General features: G+C 62.8%; 2 protein-coding genes across 10 annotated transcripts in view; both read right to left on the bottom strand.

Moving 5' to 3' along the window:
• Nucleotides 1-6: 6 nt before the first annotated feature.
• LOC112058844 (keratin-associated protein 10-8-like) lies at nucleotides 7-11,805 on the bottom strand. 3 transcript variants are annotated; one of them, XR_002888037.3, is made up of 4 exons: nucleotides 11,493-11,779; nucleotides 9,577-9,664; nucleotides 5,217-5,331; nucleotides 7-147 (listed from the first exon to the last, which is right to left on the bottom strand). XR_002888037.3 is itself a non-coding variant. In XM_065577653.1 (3 exons), exon 3 carries the CDS (start codon nucleotides 7,625-7,627, stop codon nucleotides 6,605-6,607), a length of 1,023 nt encoding a protein of 340 aa, XP_065433725.1. In that variant the 5' UTR covers nucleotides 7,628-9,355; nucleotides 9,577-9,664; nucleotides 11,493-11,805; the 3' UTR covers nucleotides 5,364-6,604. The 3 variants fall into 3 exon arrangements, 1 of the variants encoding a protein (XP_065433725.1); XR_010594768.1 differs by lacking the exon at nucleotides 5,217-5,331 and having other exon boundaries at nucleotides 9-147; nucleotides 11,493-11,795; XM_065577653.1 differs by lacking the exons at nucleotides 7-147; nucleotides 5,217-5,331 and adding an exon at nucleotides 5,364-9,355 and having other exon boundaries at nucleotides 11,493-11,805.
• An 8,854-nt stretch (nucleotides 11,806-20,659) lies between these two features.
• The window catches only part of JUP (junction plakoglobin), a 49,465-nt gene continuing 42,447 nt past the window's right edge, over nucleotides 20,660-27,677 (bottom strand). For all 7 annotated transcript variants that reach the window (XM_005294101.5, XM_065577863.1, XM_065577864.1 and 4 more), the window contains 8 exons: nucleotides 26,949-27,287; nucleotides 26,150-26,305; nucleotides 25,426-25,545; nucleotides 25,027-25,177; nucleotides 24,313-24,434; nucleotides 23,400-23,439; nucleotides 22,470-22,628; nucleotides 20,660-21,525 (listed from right to left, as the gene is read on the bottom strand). In XM_005294101.5, the coding sequence (XP_005294158.2) occupies nucleotides 22,495-22,628; nucleotides 23,400-23,439; nucleotides 24,313-24,434; nucleotides 25,027-25,177; nucleotides 25,426-25,545; nucleotides 26,150-26,305; nucleotides 26,949-27,287 (1,062 nt within the window). In that variant the 3' untranslated portion in view covers nucleotides 20,660-21,525; nucleotides 22,470-22,494. The remainder of the gene's footprint in view (nucleotides 21,526-22,469; nucleotides 22,629-23,399; nucleotides 23,440-24,312; nucleotides 24,435-25,026; nucleotides 25,178-25,425; nucleotides 25,546-26,149; nucleotides 26,306-26,948; nucleotides 27,288-27,677) is intronic.

Genomic DNA, 27,677 nt, shown 5'->3' with positions numbered 1-27,677 from the left:
GGTGGCTCACGTAGGCCCGAGGCGTCCAGTTTGACTGGCGTTACGGGGGGCACCCAGCTGCCATGTGGGGAGCGCGGCACCACCCCCTGCGTCAGGAAGCTGCGACGGGGACTGGGCCAGTCCCAAGGTCCCGGCTCCGTCCCACACCTAGGGAGAAAGAGCTGGGCGTTAGGGGAGCCATGGGGGACAGGGAGTGCAACCCGCGTCCTGGCCACGTGCTCTGGACACACGTGTCTCTGTGTTGCTCCCACAGCCCTGGCATCCCCCTGTGCCCACACGGGCAGCACCGGGCCATGGCTGGACACCCACAAGCGGGGCGTGCCCCAGGAGTGACGCCCCCTCTCAGAGCCTGGCTCTGGGCACGGCTGCCTTCCCGCCCGGGGCACCTGGCCCAAGGGTCCCACTGGGGCTGGTGGAGGCTGAGTGTGGGGCAGCCCGGGGGGATCAGAGACGGTTTCATCTGGAGGTGAGGGGAGATGGTGCTGGGGGGGGGGGATGCCCCCCATGGCAGTTAGAGCAGCAGTGATGAGATGGATTGGCCACCAGAGGGCGCCGGGGGCTGCAGGCTCAGGGAGGGGGGCAGAGCAGGGCAGAGCCCGGTTAGATACCAGGGTGCGGCGGTGTGTCGCCTTGGTAACCCCCAGCCTGCAGCCCCCCACTAGCCCAGTCTGGGCTCCCCCCAGCCCTGCCGGTGCCCCTCACTCCCAACCCGCAGCCCCCTGCTAGCCCACCTTCACCTCCCCCCAGCCCTGCCGGTGCCCCTCACTCCCGACCGGCAGCCCCTGCTAGCCCAGTCTCAGCTCCCCCCAGCCCTGCCAGTGCCCCTCACTCCCGACCCGCAGCCCCCTGCTAGCCCACCTTCGCCTCCCCCCAGCTCTGCCGGTGCCCCTCACTCCCGACCCGCAGCCCCCCGGTAGCCCAGTCTGGGCTCCCCCCAGCCCTGCTGGTGCCCCTCACTCCCGACCCGCAGCCCCCTGCTAGCCCAGCCCTGCGCTCTCCCCCCACACTCCACGGGAGGTCGCAGCTCTGCAGACACCTCTCCCTTCTGATCCCCGTGCGATTGTTCCCATTCTTGTTCATCACAATAACCGTTGGTGTTTTTTCATCCCATCACCTCCTGGAGGGTGGATGTCTCCAAGGCGCCCTGCCACCCCACATGGGCTGCGGAGCCGGGGGGGGGGCACCTGGACCTCACCTGACCACTTTCTGGCCAGGTCACACCTGAGCAGCATTGCGGCCCCACGTGCCAGGTCACAATGCCACTCACCTTAGGGGGTGGGTGTAGGGGCTCCTGGGCCAGGGGAGGGTCAGGCTGCTGGTGGGGGAGGGGGGCTGAGTGGGGAAGAGGAGGTTCGGGGGGCAAATCTATACCCCACTTTCAATGATGCTCCGCAGCTCCTGCCCCTCCATACACACAGCAGCACTGAAAAGCAGCCACCTCTGGGGTGGGGAGGAGCAGCCAGGCAGGGACACACTGCACGGGGAGGGGACACGCCAAGATGCTGCAGGATCTTTTATTGCTTATCCAGCACTTTCCATCGACAAACTCATCCCCGCAGGGATGGACCCACCTCATTATCCCCAGGATACAGACAGGGAAACTGAGGCACAGCCTGGGGCCAGGAGCCAGGATAACAGGTCCTGGACTCACACCGCACCTAAAGGCTCAGCTGAAAGCCCGTCTCGTCGTTCAACAGGATCTCGGGAGGCCATGTGCAGCCATACAGCTGCCTAGGAGGCCCCAAAGGGGTTAAATTAACCCTCACGGTTATTCAAATTGTCAAACTCCCTCAGCCCAGAGCCTAGCAACGGAGCCAGGAACGCAGGGCCCAGGGCTCGGGCAGGACGTGCTTTGCCTGCTGCCCTGGGTTATTATTTAACTCTGGGAAGGTGGGGCGGGGGGGTCATTGGGATCCTGCTGCCGGGAGCCGGCTGGAGCTGAGACTATCTGACTCCAAACACAAACCCCATTCAAGGGGGGTGTTGGGAGGGGAGCAGTCAGGGGGGTGGGGGGTGAATTTCAATTTGCATTCAAGTCTCTTAATTTAATCAGAAGCCGGTAAACCCCTGCTCGGGGTCCTGAGAGACAGGGCCTGATTCTCCTGTCACAGGCACATAGATCTGGAGAGACACCGTGCCAAACTCGAGTAAGGACAGAGCCCAGCTCCTTTGTAAAACACATCTTGTTTCCACCCCATGGGTTGTTCAGCACAGAGGGTAACAGCCTACTACTGCTGCCCAGATAATGGAGCTGGCCCCTTTAGCTCCAGTGGTGCCGAAGGACCCCGGTTCGAACACTGCTGCACCCTGTGCGGGGCGGGAGGCTGTTGCTAACCCAGGATCCCAGCCTGGGCTGCCTGCACCCGACCCTGCTGGCAGAGCCAGCCCCTCGCCCCGCACAGGTGTTAAGGGGACCCATTCTCCTCCCACCACCCCAGTGCACATCAGGAGCGTCCTGGGCACAACAAGGTGTCTGATGGGCCCTGCTGGGCTCTGGGACCAAAGGGGCAGCGGTGCAGGGCTGCCAGGCTCCAAACCCCCTGCCCAGGACGCTGCATGACCTGGGGTTTGTCTCGCTCTGGTGGGCAGGGCAGGGCAGGGGCGTTGGTTCTGCAGGGACTGGAAGGAGCCTGGGATATGCAGCTGCAGTTTTGTGTTTCTCCCCGGCGTCATTTGTCCGGTCGAGCCCGGTCTGGCCTTCCCCACTCAGGCTCTGAAATGCCCCAAGGGGGCCAGATCCCCTGGGAGGCCCCGTGTGCTGCCCTCAGGCAGCCCTCTCCCAGGAGAGCCCTGATTTACACACAGGGAAACTGAGGCAGCGAGGGGCAGTCCCCCAGCCAGTCAGTGGTAGAACTGGGACTAGAACCCAGAAGGACTGGCTCCCCCACCCCCGGATGCTGCTTCTCTCCCAGAGCTGGGAACAGAACCCAGGAGCCCCGACTCCAGGCTCCCTCTTGCTCTACCCACTAGACCTGACTGCCTGAAGAAACGCCGACTCTTTCCTGCATCCCACGGGCAGGACGGCTGCAGGCCCCGCCCTGGCAGGGGCAAAGTCCAGCCGGCTGCACTTTCCCTGCCACATCACGCGGGGAGACACGCAGGGCCAAGGCAGGGCGGCTCCCCCAACGCACCGTCTGCGGCCAGAAAGGGACCACGGGACGGGCAGTAAAACCACTCAGCCTCCCGGGCACGGAGCCTGCCCCCCAGCCCTGCACCACGCCCCCTCCACACACAGGGGCCAGGGCCCTTCCCAAGGCCCTGCCGCAGCTTCACCCGCTTCTGGCCCCCAGCGCAGGACCTATCGGGATGGGGGCATCCCCCCTCCCCCGGGGAATCAGGGCCCTGTCACACAGAGCCGGCTGCCTTCCCAGCGCCCTCATGGCCTGAGCAGCGACTCAGGGGAGGAGCCCCCCCGCCCTTGGCAAGGAGCCAGGGGAACGCAGGAGGGCAAAGGGGGGCTGCTAATTTCAGTGTCGGGCCATCCCCTCCCCAGCCCCCATTCAGAAATCCTGCCCAGAAGCCTAATGGTTAGAGCAAGGCAGGGTGGGAGGCAGGACTCCTGGGTTCTAATCACGCTACTGGGAGGGGAGCAGGGGCTAGTGAGGGAGGGGGGCACCTTGGCGGCCAGGACTCCTGGGTTCCATTTCCAGCTCCACTGTGTGCCACTGTAAAAGCTTCTTCCCTTCTCGTGCCTTGGTTTCCCGGGCTGGGAGTGGGGTCCGTGGGTGGGAGCCCCCTGGGAAACTCCCAGCCAAATGGGGGGCAGGGCGATTCCTGGGCCTGTCCGGGAGACGCGTCCGTCCTTCTGGGAGCCCTGTGGGCTCGAGCCGCTTCGGGATCCCCGATAGCTGGGGCTAGTGGGGGAGGGGTGGGAGCTATTCCTAGACACACACCCCCGGCCCTGCACCTGCTGACACCACAGAGCGAACTCCTCCAAGGCGACGCCTGTGTGATCTGTCCACGCCCCGAGCACCGTGGGTTCCAGGCAGGAGCAGCGAACGACAGGTTACGGCAGGGGCAGCTCCCTGGGTATAAAGCGTTTCCTCCTGCGGCACGTCCGCCCGCCCGTTTGCCAAGCCCACGACTGCCGCGTAATAAACCACCCGCCACTTCCCCCTGCGCCTTGTGACTGAGTGATGGGAACCGGGCTGGCTCCTCCTGGCAGAGCTGCCCTGACCTCAGCTCTCCTCCCGGCTTCATCTTCCCTTCCCGGGGCACTAGGACATCCCTGGCGGGTTGGCAACCTGTGGGCCAGCGAGCGCCCGGGGACCCGGCACGCACCCTGAGCAACCCGCAGAGAGGCTCCCGGAGCCGCCCGAGCTCCCCCCATTTCAGCTCAGCCCATGGCCCGGGAAGCCGGCCCGATACTTGGCTTCAGGTCCAGGGGCTGAGGCACTGGGGTGGGGTTCTCGGGACAGGGCGATTTCTGATGCCAGCAAACCCTGACTCGGCTCTCTGTCCGACCCCTCAGATCCCAGCCCACGTGGTTACACGTCCGGGCTCTGCTGGCGGGACGGCTCAGGCACCAGAGCGGGGAGTCTGAGCAGTGGGACTGGGGCTCCCGGCTCCTGCCTGCTCCACGCTGCGGTTGCTAGCTGGGTCCCCGGGGCTCCCGAGGAAGAACGTCCCGATGCTGAGGGGCAGCGAGGGACGGGACAGGAGCCCAGCCAGGGAGCTGGGAACCGGAGCACGACCCTGCCCGGGCTCTGGGGCACATCCAATGGCTCTGAGACAACTGCCCTGGGCCTGGGCCTGGCAGCTGGGCAAACTGCCTCCCAAGGTGGGCTCCTCTTGGCCTCGCTGCCTCCAGGGCACCCACCCCGGAGCCTTTGTGCCGTCTGCTCCAGCCAGTCCAGTGTTATCGGGGCCCAATGGCTAGGGGGGATGTTGGCCGGGGGCCGGCAGGATGCTGCGCACAGAGTGCCGCCCGTCCGCTGCAGAGCTAGGCGGGAGCCTCCTACTTCCCCGGCACAGGGCCATGGGGGCAGCTTGAGGGGCACGGGGTGGGTGCAGGCTCAGACAGTGCCCGCTTGGAGGGCAGGGCTAACGCTCTGGCCCGGCCCCCAGGGGATCCCAGTGCTGCACCGGGCTCAGGCCCCCAGGAGAAAGGAAACGCTGCAGGGGTGGGGTGTCTACCTGCCCCCCCGGATCCCTTTCTCTCTCCCAGGGTGAGCCCGGAAGCCGCCTTCCCTCCCCGGTTTCCCGTGGAGACAGACCGTGCGGTTCAGAGGCCGGTGGCTCCGGGATCCCACTGGCGGCACCGTCCTGGCTCCCCGGCCGGCCAGATCTGGAGGGGAAGCGGGTTCGTGAGTCAGCGCCTTGGCCTGGCTCCTGCAGACAGATGAAGGCAGCCTGAGAACAGGACCCTGCTCTGACAGCAGCTCAAACCAAGCTCCGAGCCCTCAGCCGCCTCGGCACGGGGGGTGCAACCCACAGGGGCTCCCAGGGCATCCGGGGCCAAGCAGGGCACCTCTGCTGCTTCCATCCCTCCCCCCCAGGCCCGGCATGGCACAAGCCTGGGCCACGGAGATCTGCATGGGGCGTGTCTAGAGCCACCGCAGGGGGTACTGCAGGATCACGGGGGGCTCCCTGCCCTGGGCACTGAGCTGCCCCAGCTGGCCCCAGGCACAATATTCCGGCCTCGGGGATTGAACCTGGGTCTCTTGTACAGTCCTCTCTGTACCACAGTCCACTTCCAGCCCTGCCCTCTCTCCTCCAGGTGCCGGCCTAGCCCCCTGCTAGCCAGCCTGCCAAGCAGCCCGCCCGTGGGCATTGTCTTTGCCAGCCCGCGTGACTCGCCGGCTCAGAGCCAACCACGCCCAGAACGAACACACACAGAGCAGGCTGGGGAGGAGGGAACGCTGGCTGAGCGCAGAGGCCTGTGGGGAGGGGTCCCCTTTAATGGGATACCTGTTTGCACAGAGGTTACAGCAGCCGGCCGGGGACTCCTGGGTTCTATCCATGGGTGTGAGAGGGGAGTGGTGTCTAATGGTTAGAGCAGGGGGGGCTGGGCGTCAGGACTCCTGGGTTCTATTGTCACTTCGGGGACAGGAGTGGGGTCTGGTAATCAGAGCAGGGGGGCTGGGTGCCCGGACTCCTGGGTTCTACTCCCAGATGACACTGACTCACTGTATGACCTTGGCCAAGTCCCATTCCCTCTACCTGTTGACTGTCAAATGAGGCCGTGGTGTTGCCCGACCGGCTGGGGATTGTATCCATGTAAAGTGGTGTGTGAGTCCCAGGTGGCACCAGGCTAGAGACGGGCCCCCGGGGGGGACAGGCCAGGAGCCCCAGACTATGGCACGTGTCCAGCAGGATGGAGCAGGCAGACAGAGCCTGGGGGGCATGTCTGACCCTAACGCCTCCCAGCTGCCCCTGCTGGTCTGGGAACGGCAGTGCTAGGAGGGGCCGTGACAGCCTGGGCCCCCTCGGAAGGCCCCAGCAGCCGGGGGTGTCACCGGGAGGCCACGGGCTCCGCGCCGGCTGCCGTTTCGGAATGCGGCTGCTGGACTATTTATTCCCCACAGCTGCTGCTGGAGCACGAGGCTCGCCCTGGGAGTGGGCCGGGGGGCAGCCAGCTTGCAGCAACCCCCATCTGGTGGTGTCAGGAGATCTGGGGGCCGGGCAGGGCTCGCTGGGAGCCGCCGGCTCTGAGAGCTGGGGAAGGGCGGCAGGCGGCGGGCGCACAGGTGCCCGGGAGCAGTGGGCATTGCTGAGCGGGACCAGGACAGGAGCAGAGCAGGGTGAGGAGATGGCGGGTGGCGGGCGCACAGGTAGCCGGGAGCAGTGGGCATCGCTGAGAGGGAGCAGGACAGGAGCAGAGCAGGGTGAGGAGGTGGCAGGCGGTGGGCGCACAGGTAGCCGGGAGCAGTGGGCATCGCTGAGAGGGACCAGGACAGGAGCAGAGCAGGGTGAGGAGATGGCAGGTGGCGGGCGCACAGGTAGCCGGGAGCAGTGGGCATCGCTGAGAGGGAGCAGGACAGGAGCAGAGCAGGGTGAGGAGATGGCAGGTGGCGGGCGCACAGGTGCCTGGGAGCAGTGGGCATTGCTGAGAGGGACGAGGACAGGAGCAGAGCAGGGTGAGGAGGCGGCAGGTGGCGGGCGCACAGGTGCCCGGGAGCAGTGGGCATTGCTGAGAGGGACCAGGACAGGAGCAGAGCAGGGTGAGGAGGCGGCAGGCGGCGGGCGCACAGGTGCCCGGGAGCAGTGGGCATTGCTGAGAGGGACCAGGACAGGCGCAGAGCAGGGTGAGGAGGCGGCGGGCAGCGGGCACACAGGTAGCCGGGAGCAGTGGGCATTGCTGAGAGGGACCAGGACAGGGGCAGAGCAGGGTGAGGAGGTGGCAGGTGGCGGGTGCACAGGTGCCCAGGAGCAGTGGGCATCGCTGAGCGGGACCGGGACAGGAGCAGAGCAGGGTGAGGAGGCGGCGGGCGCACAGGTAGCCGGGAGCAGTGGGCATTGCTGAGAGGGACCAGGACAGGAGCAGAGCAGGGTGAGGAGGCGGCAGGCGGCGGGTGCAGAGGTGCCCGGGAGCAGTGGGCATTGCTGAGAGGGACCAGGACAGGCGCAGAGCAGGGTGAGGAGGCGGCAGGTGGCGGGCGCACAGGTAGCCGGGAGCGGTGGGCATTGCTGAGAGGGACCAGGACAGGAGCAGAGCAGGGTGAGGAGGCAGCAGGCCCCGGCTCGCCCGGCCCCCAAGCCAGACGCTGCCTCACTCCTGGTGACTGTACAGGTGGCTGGAGCCTGGGTGGGGCCGCGAGCGGCAGGTCCTGGCAGGCTGGAGCCGGCTCCACGCGCCAAGGAGAAGCACGTCTCCCGGGAGCCCAGGGCAGGGCTGATGGGGCCAGGACAGCTGCCGATTGGTGCACAGGGGCTGGAGAGCCGCCCAGGTGCCAGGAAGAGGCTCACCAGGGACCCTCTCTAGCTGGTGAAGGGGCAGCACCAGCGGGAGGGGTTCCTGGGGACTCTCATCCGGCCCTGCTCAGCTGGGGGGGGGCACTGAGATGCTCCCCCTTGAGCTCCAGGGGGACACTGGGCCTGGGGCTGCTCCTCCCTCCAGGGCCGTTACTAGAGACGCCCATCCAGAGCCTCGGCCCGGACACCAGCGGACCTGGCTCGCCAGGGGAATCGCAGGCCCAGGGCAAGCTGCAGGCTCAGCTCCCGGCACGGCCACCTGCCCCGTGCGGAGAACCCGAGGCCTCGAGGTGGAGTCACATGACACCGCGCCCTGCCCCAGTGCCGGTGCAGGGACGGGGAGCAATGGACCCGGGGGGCCCGAACGTGCAGGCCAAGCAGGACCAGGAGCGGTAAAGGCTCGTCTAAGAGACCCTCATCTCCTTATCCATGAGGGGAGGGTGAACCCTGCTGGGACTGGTCCCTGGAGCCTGGGCCACTAACCCGCCCCCTCCCACCCCTCCCAAGCTCATTCAGCAGCCGCTGAGAGACATGGCAGAGGGGTGACCACCAGTGTACCCCCCAGAGCACCGCACGGGCCTTGTACAGAACGGCACGCGGGGCAGGCCCCGCCATCACCTCCCATCTTCCCCCCGGCACAGCTGGGAGGCACCAGGCCAAAGGGGATATTTGGAACCAGCCAGGAAATCTACTTCCTGCAGTGGCTTATGGGGCTGTAAAGTGGGGGAAGCCAAAGCAGCCAGAGCTGGGGCATTTGCATGGGCAGGGACGAGTCAAGCCCGCCGTGGGCAGGGCAGCCCTGGCGTCGGCATCCCTGCTGCGTGTCTGGGCAATGAACAAGCACAGCGAACACTCACTAACCATAGCAGGGCTGTGCCCGGGGGCAGAGAAGCCCAGACCCCAAGCTTTTCTCAGCACTGGTTTCTCGCCACACTCCCTGAGTCCCCTGATGGACATCATGTCCCATCCCTCCTGCTCCTCTGACCCACCTGAGCCGGGGGTCAGGGCCCCCCGCCCTCCCCCCCCATGCCTGCGCAGAGCGGCCCATGGTAAATATAACACAACCCTCACCCCTACGCTGTGGGCTGGAGCACTGACGGAGAAGCCAAGCGCTCGGCTGTCCAAGGTTTGGCCCTGGGTCACTGCAAATTTGACCAGAGACACTGAGGCAAGGCTCCGGGATCCCAATGCCCAGACTGTCCCTGGCCACACGCCGCTCCCTGCCTACCCCTGAGAGCGGCTGCACAGATCAACAATTCCTCCGGCAAAAAACATTCACACCCATTTGTTTTTATTAAAAATGTTTCAACTAAATTTTCTGGGTTTTAACCCCCCCAAATTGAAACAAAACAAAAGTTTTCATCTCGCCTGGTGATTTTTGGTTTGGTTCCGATTTCAGATGCCTGGGGCAGGAGAAAAGACCCTTCCTCACCTATTTTTCCTTTTTCCCAGTGGAAAAAAGGTACAAAAAGAGAGAAAGGGGGAGGGGGACAAATATCTGAACATCAGGAACAGAAACAGAGCAAAAATATTAATTACAGACGAAACAAAAACTTTCATTTTGTTTCATTTCTGATTCCCTCTCCCCCCCGCCCCCATTGAACGGTTTTTGCAAAACATTTTGATTGCAACAAAACTATTTTTCAACAGAAAAGCCCAGACCTTTCCGCCTGCTCTTCCAATGGCCTCGAAAGGGCTGATTGTCAATCTCTACCTTCCTGGTTCCTCTGTCCTCTGCTCAGGCGTGGACCTGTATTGGGATGAGAGAGGCAGGTAGGCCGAGGCTGGTGACACGCTGAGGACTGATCACAGCCAAGATGCCATCGACAAGGGGACAACGTGATGTCAGCCTAGCCCAGTGCAGGGGCATGTCGGGTTTTCGTAGATTCACAGAGTATAGGGCCAGGCGGGGCCATTAGGTCAGCTAGTCTGACCTGCACATCACAGGCCATCAAACTTCAGCCAGTTCCCCCAGCACTGGGCCCAGTCACTTGTGTCTGGCTAAAGCATTGTCCAGAAAGGCGCCAGTCTGGGTCCGCAGACCCCCAGAGATGGGGAACCCACCACTGCCCTGGGGACCTTGTTCCAGTGCTCAGTCACCCGCCCTGCTCCGAACATGGGCCTGTGGGGCCCAGGCTATTTGCCAGACCTCCTGTGGCCTCTCTAAAAACACGAGCTTTGTCTCTAATTTGTCTGACTTCACCTTCCAGCCCCCGGTCCCTGTTCTGCCTTGTTCCGGATTACAAAGCCCGTTGGGAGCTGGTATTTTCTGCCCAGGATGGTATTTATACCATAGGCCAGAGCGAGTCACCCATCGGGTTGGTTCTGGGCCACTGAACATTTCCTTCAGCCCTGGAATCCCTGAGTCTCCTTTGTCCTCCCGCTCCACTTGGTCAGCACCCTTGGGAGCGCCAGCACTGGGTGCAGGATCCGGGTGCGGCATCCCCTCCCTGCCCCGCTCGCGGCTCCCCTAGGGTCACACCAGCCCCTTTGGCCACAGCGTCTCCTCCCAGGCACTCAGGGACCAGGCAAGACCCCCCATCAGCAGCCCCCCAAAGGCCTCGGAGCTCAGACCCCGCAACTCTGCGGCGCGTCCCAGGATCGCTCCTGCGCGCTGGGCCGGTCGCAGGGAGGTTTCAAGCCAAGGGACCCGGGCGCCCAGCCGGGAATGCGGCGGCGCGGCTCAGGCGGAGCCCGGCCAAAGCTGCATCCCCGGCACAGCCCGCGTCCCGGCGCCAGCGAAGCGCCAAACCCCGTGAAATCCCCCCAGGAATGCGCCGCCGGCCGGGACCCCGCTCCGGGGGAGAGCCCCGGGACCCCCCGCCGGCAATCGCCGGGCCAGGGTGGGGTCCCCTGGGCAGCCCAGACCCCGCTTCTCCGAGTCCGGGACCAGGGCAGCCAGGGAGACCGGTCCCAGTGCCCAGCGCCCGGGGGCTGCAGCGGGGCTGCGGGGAGTTCGTGGGGGCTCGCGGGGGCTGCAGCGGGGCTCGCGGGGGGCTGCGGGGAGTTCGTGGGGGGCTCGCGGGGGCTGCAGCGGGGCTCGTGGGGGGCTCGCGGGGGCTGCGGGGAGTTCGTGGGGGGTTCGTGGGGGCTGCAGCAGGGCTCGCGGGGGGGCTGCGTGGAGTTCGTGGGGGCTCGCGGGGGCTGCGTGGAGTTCGTGGGGGGTTCGTGGGGGCTGCAGCAGGGCTCGCGGGGGGGCTGCGTGGAGTTCGTGGGGGCTCGCGGGGGCTGCGTGGAGTTCGTGGGGGGTTCGTGGGGGCTGCAGCAGGGCTCGCGGGGGGGCTGCGGGGAGTTCGTGGGGGCTCGCGGGGGGGGTGCGGGGAGTTCGTGGGGGCTCGCGGGGGCTGCAGCGGGATCGTGGGGGGTTCGTGGGGGGCTCGCGGGGAGTTCGTGGGGGCTCGCGGGGGCTGCAGCGGGGCTCGCGGGGGCTGCGGGGAGTTCGTGGGGGCTCGCGGGGGCTGCAGCGGGGCTCGCGGGGGCTGCGGGGAGTTCGTGGGGGCTCGCTGGGGCTGCAGCGGGGCTCGCGGGGGGCTGCGGGGAGTTCGTGGGGGGCTCGCGGGGGCCTGGGTCGGACTCACTGTGTCTCCTGCCGCGGGCCGGCCGGCGGCTCCGAGCTGCATTTAACTAGGAAGCAAATGAAACTTACACATTACCCCCCCCCCCCCATTGATCTGTTACCGAGCCGCTCCTACAGCAGGTGGGGGGGGAGGGGCCGCAGGGCCTGCTGGGAGTGGTAGTCCAGGGGCCCCCCAAAGTTGCCTCTCCAGAGCCTCTTGGGCAAGGAAGCGGGACTGCGTTTCCCAAGGCGCCTTGGCGCACAGCCCCAGCGCCTCCGAATATGGGACCGGAGGCTTCGCCTCCCAGGCTGGGCGCGATAAGGAAGAGCAGGGCTGGGAGCTGGCACCGTGAGCTGGGTGGAACCAAGACTTTGATCCCCCTTGGGACTGGAGAAAAGCCTCCTAACCCTGCCCCCTGGTGCAGAGCGACCCCATTCCCCGCGCCGCCGGCCGCCTTACCCCGCTGCCAAGTGGGCGTCAAAGCCTTGGCACGGCCGGATCCAGCGTGGCCCTGCACGCTAGGCCCAGTTTTCCAGGGAGCCCCCCCATTTAGGCACCTAAGGGACAGGTTTGCCACGTTCCCCCGAGAGCCGGCCACCCACCCTCCTGAACTGGGCCCCCGCTGGGGGCACTGAGCCCTCTGGAAAAACGTCGACCCTCGCGCCGTCATTTCTACCAGCCCACAGAGAATGCCAAACGCACCCCATCCGATCCACGAGCACGCAGCCCTCCCTTCGCACGCCGGCACCCGGAGCAGGCCGCTGGCGAGAGGGGCCCTGGGCGCGACGGAGATCTGACTCTCCAGGTGCGAGCGAATCCAGTGCTTGTCCACCCTCGGCAACGTTCCCCGGCGCATCCTGTCCCTGCGTGGGCGTTTTAAACCACGGGGCCTGGTGCTCCTCCAGCACCCTCGCCTCCGCGCTGTGACAATGTGATCGCACCTTGGAAGGGGAGCCGCCGTCAGATGCACCCAGTGACCATCGTTAATGACAGTCACCAGAGGGATAAGGAATCCTGGAGCCCCAAGATAGGCAGGGGAATGTGCTCGCCCATTGCTGGGACGCAGCTGTCTCTGGGTTGGCTGCAGCAGTTGTGTAGCAGCTCCCAGAAACGCTGCAGGACAGCGAGCAGAACATAGGAACGGCCAGACTGGGTCAGACCAAAGGTCCACCAAGCCCAGTGTCCTGTCTGCCGACCGTGGCCAATGCCAGGTGCCCCAGAGGGAATGAACAGAACAGGGAATCATCAAGTGATCCATCCCCTGCTGCCCATTCCCAGCTTCTGGCAAACAGAGGCGAGGGACACCATCCCTGCCCAGCCTGGCTAACAGTCAATGATGGACCTATCCTCCATGAACTTCTCTAGTTCTTTATTGAACCCCGTTATGGTCTTGGCCTTCACAATATCTTCTGCCAAGGAGTTCCACAGGTTGACTGTGCATTGTGCGCAGGGTGACCAGACACCAAGTGTGAAGAATCAGGACAGAGGGTGGGGGCAATAGGCACCTATATAAGACAAAGCCCCGAATATCAGGACTGTCCCTATAAAATCGGGACATCTGGTCACCCTAACTGTGTGAAGAAATACTTCCTTTTGTTTGTTTTAAACCTGCTGCCTATTCATTTCATTTGGTGACCCCTAGTTCTTGTGTTATGAGAAGGAGTAAATAACTCTTCCTTATTTACTTTCTCCACACCAGTCATGATTTTATAGACCCCTATCGTATCCCCCCTTAGCCGTCTCTTTTCCAAGCTGAACAGTCCCAGTCTTATTCATCTCCCCTCATACAGAAGAGTTAAATGCCCGGCTAGACCCAATTTAAACAGCAAAGGGGAGGGAGGCAGAACGCAGTTACCTGAGCTGGCTCTGGCCAGGGCTCCTGGGAAAGCCCCTCTCCTCCCCCAGACAGACCCAGGGGATCCCTAACCCTCACAAGCTTCCTTCTGTAGCTCACCTGAAGGGTGGAGCCTCCCACCCAGCCCTAGAGGGAAGTGTGCTACTGGCACAGTCACCCCTGGGAAATCCCCCGACAGCAGGCCAAGGCCTGACCCTGCGTAGCTGGGGAGAGAGCACAGGGGCAGCGTGTGGGGCGGGACGGGGGGGCGGTTATACGGATGTCTCAGTTTATGGCAGAACAAACTCAGCTCTCAGCCCAGCTCGGCCAGTGGGGCTCTAGGCCTGGGGACTCCTTGAATCAAACGTAACCAGCTGCCATCCCTGGGAGGGGCTTGATAAGGGGCCCAAGTGCAAAGACAAGTGACAAAGACACACACCGTGCACGCACGCACGCACACACCCCGGGGGGAGGAGGCTGCAGCCTGGGGGGTGGGAATTTGATCCTTGTCTCGTGCCCTGATTAATTCCCTTCTCTCTCTTTTTATTATTGTTTCACCTGCTTTGAACTGGGACTAGCCGGGAGCACTCAGATACGTGGCTTGGGAGCCCCGGCTGCAGCGCCCTGCCCCTTCGCTGAATCCCAGCGATGGCTTGGCTTGCTCAGGGAAAGCCCTCCCCGTGCTGAGAGGAGAGAGGGGATGAGAGCAGCTGTCAGCTGGAGCACGGCGAGGAGCTGCGGAGGAGAAGGGTCTCGCACCAGGAGGGTGGGGTGGGGTGAAAGGACCGAGACCAGCTGGGCAGGCAAAGGGAGCAGGGAAGGGAGCAAGACAGGGCCCGGGAGGTAGTTTGGAGACTGGGGGCTGACGACAATACTGAAAGGAACAGGGAGCCGGGTGTGGGATCCTGTCCATCCGTCCGTCCCTCGCTAGGCTGGCTTCTCTCTGCTGCCTGCCCAGGCTGAACCCTGGAGAGCAGAGACTGGAGCCACCCAGCGAAGGAAGCGGGATAGCCCAGGCCAGAGCCAGATCAAGGTGCTGTAAAGGGGGACGATCACACAGGGGGTGACGGCAGCGGTGCCCATGCAGGAGATGGTGGCGGGGAGGACGGGAGCTCAGAGCTGAGGAAGGCGATGGAGGAGGAGCAGGTTCCTCCGGCCCAAGACCCTCTTCTCCCTTCGAGCCCCGCAGTGAACAGATGCTGAGATGGAGTCAGGTGGTGAAGACGGGGAGCAGGGGGGGTCATAAAAGCATCCAAAGATCCGGCCTGCAGAACAGCCATCCCAGGTGCCGTTTCCCTGGCACCGGCACGGCTCACACCCCAGCTGTGCTAGGGCAGGGCTGGGCTGACACCCACGGACCCCCCTCCGAGTGCTGATGGACACTGGGTGCCCAGGGGCGGGCAGGCTCCCCCAGGCTGAAGGCGCTGGTCCCTCGCTAGCACAGACGCCCCGTTGCTCGGAGGAGAGCCGAGTTCAGCAAGCGATGCTAAGGGGGCGCGGCGCATTCTGGCTCTTACGGCTCCAGCCATGCATGCTCATGTTACCGACAAGCCTCAGTAACGCACAGGGGCCCCCGGCTCCTTATCCCCCGTCCGAGCCCAGCAGCGGGGGCAGAGGAGCAATTGGGTGGCACCTCAGAGGCTCCGGGTTTCACTGCCCTGCATTGGTCCTTGCTGGGAAGGTCCCAGGGGCCAGGATGGCCTGGAGCTGTGGGAAAAGGGGGCTGGACCCTGCTGGAGCTGCCTCCTTCTGACCTGTGAGGGAGGAGGCTGACCCGGGCAAGGCCAGGGGGTGGGAGGGGGCCTGCGGAGCTGAGGCCCGGCCTGCCCCGGTTTAAACAGCTGGGGCAGGGTCTGCGTTGATTCAGGGAAATGCAGGGTAAGGAGCAGAACCGGAGGGGTCAGGATGGGCGCGGATAAGGGCTGGGAAAAGGCTGGGTGTGCTAACAGCCACCCCAGCTCTGCCCCCTCCCTGCCCCACTCCCAGCGGGGTGGAGCCACCCACAGGCCTGGTGCAGGGGCAAGGAGACGCCTGCCACCCCGTGCCACTGCAGGTCCCAAACACACCTGTACGTCCCCAGGGCAGGGGCCAAGGGCACAGCCCAGCTCTGGGGGCAGGGGGCTGAGCCGGCTCCATTCTACAGAGATGCTGGTGTCCAGCCTGCACGGCAGGAAGGGGCCGTGTCTGAGCGTCGCTATGGGGTGGGGGGTGGCGCACAGAGAGCAGCGCTGCAGAGCTCACCCAGCTGGGGCGAGGGCGGTAACGGGGCTTTGCCACGGGGAGGATCAGGCCCAGCGAGCCATTCTGCAGCACAGACGGGGCACGCCGCATGGCAGAGATTCGTCACTGCTGATCTGACAGTGACTGAGCCCGGCCGGCTCGCACCACGGGCTCCCGTCCAGAGTGGGGGTCTGCAGCGACTGCACAGCGCTCCCCGCCCAGGGCCGTTAGTGGAGCTGAGTCTGGTGGAGCACAGCCCATGCCAGCGGGAAAAATCGCCCCTTGCCATGGGGCTCAGCTCCTAGGCAGGGGCGAGGCACAGGGGAAAGGGGCTGGTGCCTGTGGGGAACGTGCCTGGTACTGCCAGGGCTGTGAATGTGATATCTGCCACCTCCAGCTCCCTGGCCATCTTGGGTTCTGATCTGGCCCCAGCCCCATAGGGTCCGAGCACCTGACACTGCTTGTAGCCCCCTCCCCCTGCCCAGGAGGCAGGGCAGGGCTGTTATCCCCACTCTACAGCTGGGAAACTGAGGCACAGAGGCTAAGGGAGTCACCCATGGTCACACCGGGCATCAGTAGCACAGAGAGGAACTGAACCCCAGTCCCTAAAGTCCTGTAAGACCAGGGCCCACCCCAGAGGCAGCACAAGCCCAGTGGGGGGCCTAGGCAGGAATATTTTGCCCCCCAACACATAATAAAAAGTGAATGGGGGCCCCCTGGAGCTGCTCGGGGCCCTGAGTGATTGTTAGGCTGTGTACGCCTAGCGCCAGCTCGGCCCCCTGCCAGGCCAGCCGGGCAGAATCCACCCCAGGCTGGTTTGTGCCAGCTGCGTGCACCGAGGGGCGGGTGCCACACAAACCTCCACGAGGTGGCAGTAAAAGGCCAGAGATGATCAAAGCCGAGGAGGGAAGTGGAGCCGATAAATCCCCTTGGGAGGTTGCTGAGAGTTTCCAGGGGGCTCGCGGGGGGAGCAGGCCCCCCAGGCCCCTGGCCAAGGCTCTCAAGTCCCATCCTGTGGCCAGTGCAGGAGCAGCCCTGGCAACTCCCTCCCCAGACTCTGCCCGAGGACAATTCAGTGCAAATTCCAGCAGCTCCTGGCCTACTGCTGCCCGGGATAGCAAGTCCGGCCAATGGCGTGTGCCAGCCCCACGCCAGGCGTCACCATGCCCCAGAATTATCTGCCCAGAGAGGGCGAGAGCGTTGGCCCTGGCCGAGAGGAGGAGCCCAGCAAGGGAACTTGCCTCTCCCTTATCCTCAGCCCAGCCCGCTCCCTCCTGCCCGGCTGCCTCCCCTCCCCTCTCACACTGGGGGAGAAAGTGCCAGCTGGGCCTGGCGCCTGCCCACAGCGACCCCCCGGGGGTGGAGCCCCCAACGTGCCCGGCTCCCGGCCACTCAGCTTCCTAAGCCGGCCCAGTGGAGACCAGTAACAAACCCGGGGCCGGTGGCGAGAGCAGGGCCATGAGTTCTGGGGTCTCTGCAGGGGGGGCCACACGCTGCAGGGCCTGGTCAGCCGCCCCGTGGAAGGTCTTGGCTCAGGGATCTCCCACACGCAGCCGGCACCGAGGCCAGGCTGGCAGGATACTCTGGGCACTGCCAGCTCCCACCCGGGGGCTGCCCATCGTAGCAAAGCCTGGGAAAGTCTCTACTCCAGGCACTGCCCAGGGGGATCGAGTGGCCAGGGTGGGGAAGCCCCTGTTAGAACAAACAGGCCTTACGGAGTCTCCTGGAAGCTGCCTCCATTTGCGAGGAACAGCAGCAGACAAGGCCCCTGGGTGCTGTGAGCTAGGAGGGGTACAGCTAAGGCGCATGGGGGGACCCCCGGGCTGTGACGAGTGCTGGGATGGCCTCAGGCCCAGAGCCAGTGTGGGGAGGGGCAGCAGACAGGTGTCAGGCAGTGGTAATGGGACCCACGCTCCTGCCTACACCCCAGGACACATACGGTCCCTGAGCTGCGTGTAGAACCCAGCCCAGCAGCCCCCTCGGCTGCCCACGAGCTCCCTCCCCTTGGGCCCTTTCGTCCTCTCCCCCCGGCTTCGTTCCCGGCCCAAGCAGGATACAGGAGTCTGGGCGGCAGAAAGCGCTGAGCTGGAGCCAGGGTTTGATGTCAAGAGCGAGACAGGAACGGCTGCTACTTCCCTCCCCGCTGCCTTTGATCATGGCTGGCAGCCTGCAGCGCTGAGCGCTGGTGGCAGACGGACCCCGCTGATTAGCGTCTCACTGGGGGCTGCGCGAAATGGGCTTTGCTACGGCACAGCCGGGGCTGGGACCAGCATGGGGGGAGGGAAGAGAAGGACAAGGGGGGAGCAGTGAAAGAATGGGCCCCCCAACTGCCTATCCCCCCCAAACCCAGGGCATGGGCCATTGAGTCTTTGCCTGGGGCTCCCCCCACGCACAACGTCCACGACCGTGCTGAGCTGCCCCAGCCTCCCTGCCCTCCCCGTGCGGCCAGGGCCTGGCCCTAGAGCAGGTCTTAGCAAAGGGGAAGAGAAGGAGGCGAAGCTGGGAGAGTATATTGCTCATTGACCTTCCCTTGCTGGGGCCCAGGCAGGACATGCCCCAGGAGACGGGCAGTGGGGCTCAGGCCAGAGGAGAATAAACCCCTGTATTCAGAGTACCCATGTTCCACATCACTCAGTTTACCGAACACAGGAGGGCACGTCCGAGAGACCGTGGCCAGCACGAGGAAGCGGGGCTGTGCTGTCCCCCTGTGCCACGAACGTCCCAACATGACAGTGCCCTCATCCCTTCCCCACCCAGAGAGAGCACACTGTAGAGCTGAGGGCAGATCTGCCCTGGCATCACCCCCCCGCCTACAACAGTTCAGGGAGTAGGGGCAAGGCAGGGAGCGTGGGGGCCCCACCACGAGGACTGGATGGCGGGAAGTGCTCGGCCTGACAGGTGCACCTTGGCTGCTTAGTTCATCTGGCTCCTACTGCCTCTTCCAGGCTGACCTCCATCTCCCCTTTTCCCATTAACCAGGAAAGGCCAAGCTCCCAAGGGCCACTCAGCCGTGCCAGGCCTCCTCTGCTGCGCTGCCCGAAGGTCTCCCACTCTTCCCTGGCACTAGCGGCACTGGGGAACTGCCGGAGTTGTCCGTGGAGAGGCAGTCCCAGCTCAGCCGTGGTGGTTAGTGGTTAGCCGGGGGACTCCGGGAGAGTCCAATACGTTGGACGTGCTGGAAATCGTAGCCTTCAAGCTGACCACGCCCCAAAGGGGGGTTGGGAAGGGAGGTTGGGAAGGGAAGCCCTCTCCTACATCTGGGAACTTGGCTCTAAAGCCCCTAACCCCATCACCACCTGGTGCCAACGCCCTGCGCTGTGATCCAGCTAAGGATGTCAACGCCGAGCCTGCGAGCAGCCAAGTAGCAGCTCCGTTTGTTGGTAACTCTGCAAATAGCTGGTTTCCGTCCTCTGGCTGCCCGGGCGCACCTTCCCCGGGCAGCAGCTGTCCGTTGGCGTTTCAGGGGGAACATTTCCCCTCTCTCTCTGGCCCACAGAACACGGCGGCTAGGTTAGACTGGAGTGAATCAGCTTTTTTAACCCAGACTATTGTGGTTCCATCCCACCTCAGGCCTATCAATCACAGGAGCTGGCGCTGGCACTGGCACCAAGCATGTTTATCCCCCGGCGCTCATCCCACGAGCCGTGAGAGGCAGCGGAGATGAGACACCGGCGATGCTGCCTAATGAATAAACATCTGAATTATGGGACTTTTACCTCCTAACTTCTTAATCAGCGGAAGAGGAGCTCGTGACAGACGGCAGGCTAATGACTGAGTGCTCAGGGGAGGGGGCAGTGTGGGCCAAGCACAGCAAGCGACCCCGCACACTGCAGGCTGCCACGCTCACCACAATGGGGACAGACTCTTCCCCACCCACTGGGTGGAGTTTTATTTTAAACCTCCTGCAACATCCCACTGTGACGCTGCACCCCACCCTCTTCACAGCGATAGGATAGGAGGATGGCATAATTACGATGCATTTTATGCAAGATAAGGCAGGGGAGGTCACTGGAAAGGTTACGATTTGCTGAATATGATTATCCTATTTGTATGCAGGTATCATTTTTGTACCCCGTTATGAATCTTGACTATATGGATTTCACACATATCCATTCGTGGGCCACGCCCACCAGGCAAAAGGCTCTCAGTGTGGCTGGCTGGGAAGGGCCCATTCAGGTTAACGAGCCATTAGGAAGAAACAATAGGCCTTAGGAGCTCATCTCCCACCTGGGGAGCCTTCCAGAGGTGACACACTACAGGGACATGTGACCAGGTCACCTGGTGCCGGACTCCATCTTGGGAGGTCAGTATTTTTCCCCACTGACTGGCCTGGGACCCAAGCTTTGAAACAAAGGGTTCCGGCCATATGCAAAAGCGATATAAGGCAGGGGAGTGACATCATCCTGGTTCTTCACTGACTCCCCACACAAGACGACTCCTGGAAACACCTGAGGAACAAAGACCGAACCGGGGGAAGTGCTGGACCCAGGCTAAAGGGATTTCTAGCCTGTGAATGGAACACCGGGGGATTCCAAGCTGTAAGCTTGGCCCTTAAGAATCGACCAGCAGCCTGCTTGCATCATCACTTACCGCGAGGATCTGCTCTTCATATCCAATCTAACCTGCTTGGATCGGTTTGCTATCGCTTAAAATCTCTCTCTTGTAGTTAAACTTGTTTTTGCTTGATCTAAAACCAGTGTGTGGGACTCCTAACTCAGGGGGAGAAAGCTGTTGCATAGTCCTCTCCACACTGAGGGAGGGGGTGAATTTTATGAGCTTACGCTGTACAGGTCCCTGTGCAGTGCAAAATGGCATAATTTTGGGTTTATACTCCGGGGGGGTGTGCGTGCCTCAGGACCTGGGAGGTGCCCTAGCTAAAGCCGTCCCAAGCAGGGGCTGGTTAAAGAGCCTGCCGGCACGTACTGCAGCTGGGCGTGTCCCTACCTGTATGTACACTGGGGAAAGTGCAGGCTGAAGCCTGGAGGGCTTGTCAATAGCAGGACAGTGTAGAAGGGAGCCCAGGCTGGTGGGTCAGGGGGACTCAGTGGTACCCCAGTTCCAGTGGCACCTGTTACCAAACAAATGCCAATGGCCCAGGAGCGGACGCAAGTAGAAGAACCGGCTCACTGCAGCATGGAGTTACGGAGTTTTATTCTTTGCTTTGGTCTATACAAAAAAAAAACTTACAGAAATAATAAAACCCTGATCCTGAACCACATTCCAAGAACATCCATCCCTGTCCAACGGAAGCAGGAAGCCATCAGATCTAGAGTCGCTTTAAAAATGCATGAAGAGAAGGGAAGAGGGGAAGGAAACACCACTCACCAGAAAGGAGACAGGTTAAATTGTGCAATAGTAGACCGATACAAGGACACAGTTCCTAGTGGTTAGAGTCACTCCTCTATCATAAAGGACAGTTACACTGAAATTCTGCTCACCCACGTCTGATCGGAAGGAATAAAGCCGTCGACACATCCCTTGGGTAGAACAAAGATCCCGGGAAAACACAGCACCCCTTGTTTTCTGCAAACTCACTGGATTTGCTATTTTTAATTTAAAGTTTGTAGAAAGCAAAAGGCTCATTTTAAAATGTTAGATTATTTTTGTTAAACGCTAAACACAGAACAGGAAGTGGAAAGTTAAAAAGCACGAACTTAAAATCAGACGGCAAAAGCCATTTGCACCATATTAAAAAATAAAAGAAATATATATTTATAGAAAAGACTATTACTGTTATGCCAATGGAGTTTGATAATGACACGGGAGTCGCGTGTTATAAAGCTTCAGAAACAGTATCCTGGCTTGGCTGGAGGGAGTTTGAAGCAATCTCAGGAGGGAAAGGGCCTTTTTCACAGACCCACAGCAAAAAAGAAATAAAACAAATCTAAAAATAAAGCCTCTGGTGGGAATGGAAAAGTTTGTCTCAGGCACTTCTGTCTCCCAAGTCCCTCTTGCAAGCGTTCAGCTCTGGAGCCACCCTCTTCTGGCCGGAGAATACACCTGCAGCAGACCAGGAGGAAGGACCGTGTCAGACAGCTGATAGGGGTGTGACAGGGGAACAGCAGGTCTATCAGAGGGTGGGATCGTTTCGAGGACTAGGGGAACCCCAGGCACTTGGGTTCTCTGGGGCTAGCCTGGCCCAGGCGGAAGGGGAAGTGTGGCTTAGCCCACTGATCTGCTCCACCCCAGTTACTCTGCCCTGTCTCACGGTGGAGCAGGGAGCTAGGCCAGGGGTTGGCCGTATTTGTAGGCAGCTGGACAATGGTTCCCATGCCATCGTTCCCTTGTAACAATGGACGAGAGGAAACTAACCCAGCTACCCCCGGCCTGACTTGCGGGGAAGGGACTGGGAGGGCATGGAGACCTCCTCTGGGGGGGTGCACAGCTCTCGGTACCATGGGACTGCCTGGAGCTAGCACTGGGGGGTGATTTCCCCAGAGCCCCCAAGCAGCCAGGAACAGTGGAAATGCTGGTCTGCAGGATGGCAGCAGTCATGCACCTCAGCTCTTAACCCTCCTCCTGCCTTCATCCCGGCCAGCCACTGGTGTGTGGACTGCAGCTCGGCCAAGCTCGTAGCTCTCATGGGTCTGGGGAGTATCCCATCCCCGGGAGTTTCACCCCAGACTCCGCTAGGCGTTCTCTTCATTGCTTGGGGACCGCTGACCCGCCAAGCCCCCTGCCTGGCCCTAGTTCTTGGGTTCTTGCCTAGAAGTGGGAAAGTGCCTGGGTCCCTCAAACTGATGCCCAGGAGCCCAGAGGTGGGGAAGGACACGCCGGCAGAGTAGATGTGCTCACGGAAGCCCTGGCAGTCCCAAAGCTGTGCACCAGACACAGCTCGGCACGGCCATCAGACAGGAGCAGGACAATTCCCGCACCACTGCCCAGGTTCAGGCAGTCCCTCCTCCCCTCCCAGCTGGGCTCCCCGCCAGGCAAGGTGGCCCTACCCTTGTGCAGTGCCTGAGGAGCGGGTTAGGCGAGCATGTGTTCGGGGTAGTGTCCTCGGACGCCATCGCTGTAGGTGTCCATGGGATAGTCTCCATCCATATCCATGTTCATGTCCAAGGGGTCGTCACCCGAATACATACGATAACCAGCATCCATATCTAGCCAGCAGAGGGGAGAGGGCAGCCGTTAGCCTGCACGCCAGCCACTGAGCAGAGAATTAGCACCAGCTCTGTGCTCAGGTGGGGACACCCCAGCTCCCATCCAAGCATTACAGCCGCCCTCCCTCCCAGCCACCTGGGCTGCGTCAGAGCCAGGATCCATCGAGCCCCAGGCCTGACAGGCCCCAGCACCAAATACTGCAGGAGACCCAACATGGCCAGATATGGAATAACCGGCCCCAGGGAGTTTCTTCCTGACCCTGTTGGAGGCTGGCCCGTGCCCTGACGCAGGAGGAATAAAAGCCCCAACTGGCCTTGGCACGGGGACAGCAATGCTCCCGGCCACACGCTTCGCCTACAGGCAACAGCGCGACGTTCCAGAGGGGAGCGGACGCTGACAGGACTCGAGTTTGCTGAGCCATCCCACTTCGAGTGAGGCTGCAGCTCCCAGGAGGGGGCAGAGAAATTCAGCTCAACGTACAGAGCATGGCAGTCACCTGGGGCCTGCGTTTATTCGCAGCCCAGTGTTCAGTTCTCCCGGACACTAGAACCTGGCCGGCCAGACGTGCATGGAGCCCTCGCGGCTCTGCTGCCAGCCCGAGCGATGCCACGCTGAGGAGCGGAGGCAGAAGGCTGCAGCCGCCTGCCGGGTGCTTCCAGCCGAGTGGCCCAGCAGGGACCCCAGCTCAGAGGCACCGTTTGGTTCCCCGGCAGGACACGCTGGCCCTGCCGAGCTTGGCATTCTGCACTAAACACATGCCCAGCACTTACCCTCTGGGTATGGCTCGTTGATTGGGATCATGCTCTGCGCCTAGGGAGGAGAGACACAGGTAACACGAGGGCGCAGATTGGGGTCAGCCTTCGCATGGTGCTTGGGACACTCACGTGCTGAGAATTAGCTCTTCCCGGCAGCAATGGCTTTTGGGAGGAGAGTAACACGACCCTACGGTGCTGGGTCCCTGCCGTCTCTGGGGTGGTGCCAGTGCCGAGCTGTTTTATTGGAGGAATCACAGCTCCTGGGGCGTGGGGCCTCGTGCTACCTGGGGATGCTGCATGAGCATTGCTATCTGCCCAGCTCACGGGCTGATAGCCCCAGGAGGCCACTTGTGGCCAGGATTCTGTGCCAAGACACCTGCAGCAACAGGGAGCCCACCAGCCCCAGTGCAGGGAGACTCAAGGGTTGTGGCTGTAGCATGTTGGACTAGTTTCTAAACGGAGCTTAGATGTTCCAGCCCCGAGTCCCCCCAGTACAAGCATTACACCCTCCGTTTACTAACCCCTCCCACCTAGAAACAGGCACTCTATGGGCTGCTGCCCTGCCCCCGCCCTGCCCGTTGCGGACGGTCACACACTCAGGGCTACATGGAAGATGTGGCTCACGTTCTTCCCAGCCCAAGTTCCACTACAGACACATTTAACCAAGGAGCCTCTAGAATCCCCTAGGGAGGGGCCGTTCCCTGAGCCACGGAAGGACCCGCGGAGCCAAGCGGCCTCCCAGATGCCCTGGGTACAAACCCCATTCGTGGGCAGGGCGGTGCGAGAACAATCTCACGGGAGACGGTAGCGCTCCTCTCCGGGGGAGGGGAGAGCTCCTGCGTCGCTAACAGGACCATGAGCTGGCCCCGAACGGGTCGGGAAGGAAAAGCAGCCCCCTCCCGCCCCCCAAAACCAGGCAGGCACTCACTGCTTCCCAGGCGGCAGGGTCGTGTTTGAAGAGGGAGTTGGTGAGCTCGACGGAGACGCGTTTCCTGTAGTCGGGGTTTTTGTCCTCGGAGATGCGGAACAGCACGGCTGCAGCGTAGGTGGCTGGAGCAGAGAGGGGGGAAACGTTGGAAGAGGAAACCTGTAAATGCCAGCAAATGGCAGAGGGAGCCGCGCTTCTCTCCGGGCAGATGGTTGAAGGATTTCCACTTCAGTGGGCGGCTCTGCACGTAATTACGTTTCCCGTTGCCACTGGTCTGTCACAGCAGCTCTGCCATCACATTCCCAAAAGCCTCCACGCCCCAGCGTCCCCGGTGCCGGAGCACCGTTTCATGGAGCAGGGCCCGTGCGGTCTCCCCCAAACCCTGGGGCTGGAGCCTAGCGTGAGAAGGAACATCCGTGGACGGGGAAGGGGAGAGACGACGGCACTTCCTTTAAGAGAGTTTTCTGGCCTAGCAGCCCTGTCCCCGGCAGAGAGGGCCAGAGGGGGTGCCGAGTGTAGGAGACAGTGGGACCCTGTCAGCTGGCTAGGGGGCCTGGCTCCGGGAGATGGCATGCTACAGCACCCACTCTCCAGATGGTGGCGGCCCCGAGGCAGCCGAATGAGAACGGGACAGAACCAGGGACTGCTGAACGCGCGTCTCAGCCGCTCGGTGCGAGCCCTGCTAGGAGTCCCAGCTCCGAGCGCGTGGCTCACCTGTGCCTTCGTTCCTGGAATGCAGCAGCTCCATCAGCGGAGCAGAGGCCCCCTCGGCATCGATCGTGTCTGCAGCTTCCTTGTCCTGGGCCAGCTCGCACAGCACTCCGGCTGCCACCCGCTGGATGTTCTCCACCGGGGAGTAGAGCAGCTGTCGGGGGAGGAAAAGCAGCGTGAGGTGGCGGGAGCTGCAGCCGCCTCGCCACTCCTGGCACCGCGAGCTCTGCCACGGCAGGGCTGTTCCAGAGCCGCGTCTCCGGCTCCCTTCACCCAGCCCCAGAGGCAGCTGCCAATCGGACGCACAGGGGCTCAGAGCCACCTGGACCACCACAAGCCACCCGGGCCTCCCGAAAGCACACCACCCCCACCTTTGCCTTGTGCTGCACCCCGAAGCCCAACCTGCACAAAGAGAGGAATCGTGTTGAGTCGGAAGATCTCCATGCGGTTCATTGGGTCCCGGGCCAGAATATGCAGGGCTCCTGTGCACCCCTCCACTATCTCCTCCATCTTCACTCCATCCTGCAAAGGGAGCAGCGATCAGCACCAAGGGGCGACAGGTGTGGAACGCACAGCCCCACAGGACGGGTGTGGTACATGGCCGGAGGGGGGACAGAGCACAGTTCCCCCGCCCCCAACCTGCCTGCTGTTCATCACAGCTGACAGAGTAGTTACAGCCTCCAGGGATCACGCAGCAGGGGGCGCTCTGAACACCAAGTGGCCTCTGCTTAGAGACCAGTCCTTGTATGGGATGGAGGGGAGGGCCAGGCCCTGGCATGCCCGCTGCACTGTGTGGAGCATCCAGCCATGTCTTCCTGCGAGCCAACTGCACCCCTGGCCGATCTGGCGCATACATGGCCGCTGCTGCCGCCAGGCGCAGTCACCAGGGGGCAGGAGCAGCCGCTGCCGTGCTGCACGTCCAGGACTACGGCCCGGTTACAGCAGCCTTACCCACGTGCCCAGCAGCACCCGGGGGGCTTCCAGGGGCCGAGTGGAGGCTTCACGCTCCAAAATAAGCCAACTGAGCAACGCCCAGTGCACTGGGAGCCCTGGGACACAGGGAAAGGCCCCCACCGGGCAGGCGTTCCCCAGCTCGGCCATTGGCCCCTCCCGCATCTGTACTCACTGTGTACGGCTGCTGTGTGCCAGCTGCCACATGGCGCTGGGCGTCTTGGTGAGCCTTCACCAGCAGCTGGACCAGGCGAGGGATCACGGCAGCCTCCTGCAGCGGGGCATGGTTAGCCGGGCACAGGGCCAGGTTGCGGATCAGACCGATAGTGGCCTGGAAGAGAGGAGGAAGAGGCCATCAGACAGGGCAATGGCTGAGGCAGCAGCTGTAGGCGCTCAGGACTTCTCCATTCGAGAGAGGAACTTGACGTGCCAGGAGCAGGACTGTTCGCGTTTTCACCTCCCGTGCCCCTGGCAGGAGTCCGGCTGCCGAGCCTATACCGCGCCAGCTCCGTACGCACTCGGCAGGGGGTTCAGAACCAGCCGCCCCAGCTCACCAGCCGCTCCCTGCCAGCGCCTACAGCGAGAAGCCACCTTCCTTCGCCCCCACAGCTCACACAGCAGGTGGTGGCTTTTAAGCCTCTAGTCAGCCTGCAGCATTTCCATAAAGGGATCCACCTACTTCCCTGCTGCTGGGAGCAGAAGGACAAATATTGATTCAAGAAGAGACCAGCACCAGCCCCGTCCTCTTACCACAGGCAGAACACGATTGGGGGCAGACAGGGAGGCAGAGCTCGACTGCCGAGCCCCCGCGGGGTGAACAATGGGTAACTGCGGCTCAAACCAGTGCCCTCTCCTCCGCAGGGAGCTCAGTGGGGGACGTTCGCGCGGCTCACTGGGCATCAGGCAGAGCTCCACTGAGCCCCAGCGTCCCCCCCACCCCCCAGGATGCCCCACAGCCCCTCCTGCAGTTTTACCTTGACCAGCGGCCACTGGTTGGGCTGGTTGAGGAGCTTGACGATCGCCGGGATGCCGTAATTGAGCCGCACCGAGTTCTGGGCCATCTCCGCCTCCGGGTGCCGGCTGGTGAGGTGCCGCAGGGCGCAGACAGCCGGCTCGGTGATGTCCTCCTTGTCGCCCGCCCTCAGGATGGTGTGGATCAGGGCTTCCACCCCGTTGGACTGCGTGACCAGGGTCTTGTTTTTGCTGTTGTTGCAGGTCAGGTTGGAGAGGGTGCCGGTGGCACAGGTCAGCACGTTCACGTCGTCCGAGCTCAGCTGGTTAACCAGAATCTTGAGGACCCCATCTAGACCCTCCTACAGAACAGTGAGGAGGTGAGAGTAGAGGCAAGACGTCACACTGTCCTCTTCACCCGGAGACCACCAACCGCAGCACGGACAAGCCAATGGACTAGGCCCGGCCTGTCCCCTCCTCGTTGGGCTCAGCTCTGCGGCAGGCCCTTTCCCAGAGCTCTGCTCCCTCCTGCCCCACGGCTTTACAAGGTGGAAGCAGAGCTGCTGGTCTCTTCACACAGCTGAGCCATCTCACAGCAAAGCAGGCTCCTCCGTGCAGTGACTCCTCTGCCAACACCTCCAAAAACACAACTCTCTGCCTAAGGGGCCGCTTCAGGCCACGGGGAGCTGGGAAAGCCATCTCTGCTGGGACTGGCCGGGTGTCACTGGATTCACCAGACACTACACTCTAGC

Source organism: Chrysemys picta, chromosome 24, assembly GCF_011386835.1.
Source record: "Chrysemys picta bellii isolate R12L10 chromosome 24, ASM1138683v2, whole genome shotgun sequence".
In the NCBI taxonomy this organism is placed as follows: Eukaryota; Metazoa; Chordata; order Testudines; family Emydidae; genus Chrysemys; species Chrysemys picta.
Note: the sequence above shows the minus strand (reverse complement) of the source record. Positions and strands in the feature narration are given on the sequence as shown.

Bases quoted from the DNA above. Each gene is read 5' to 3' on its own strand.
- LOC112058844 (XM_065577653.1), bottom strand. From the start codon at position 7,627: ATGCCCACCGCTCCCGGCTACCTGTGCGCCCGCCACCTGCCGCCTCCT.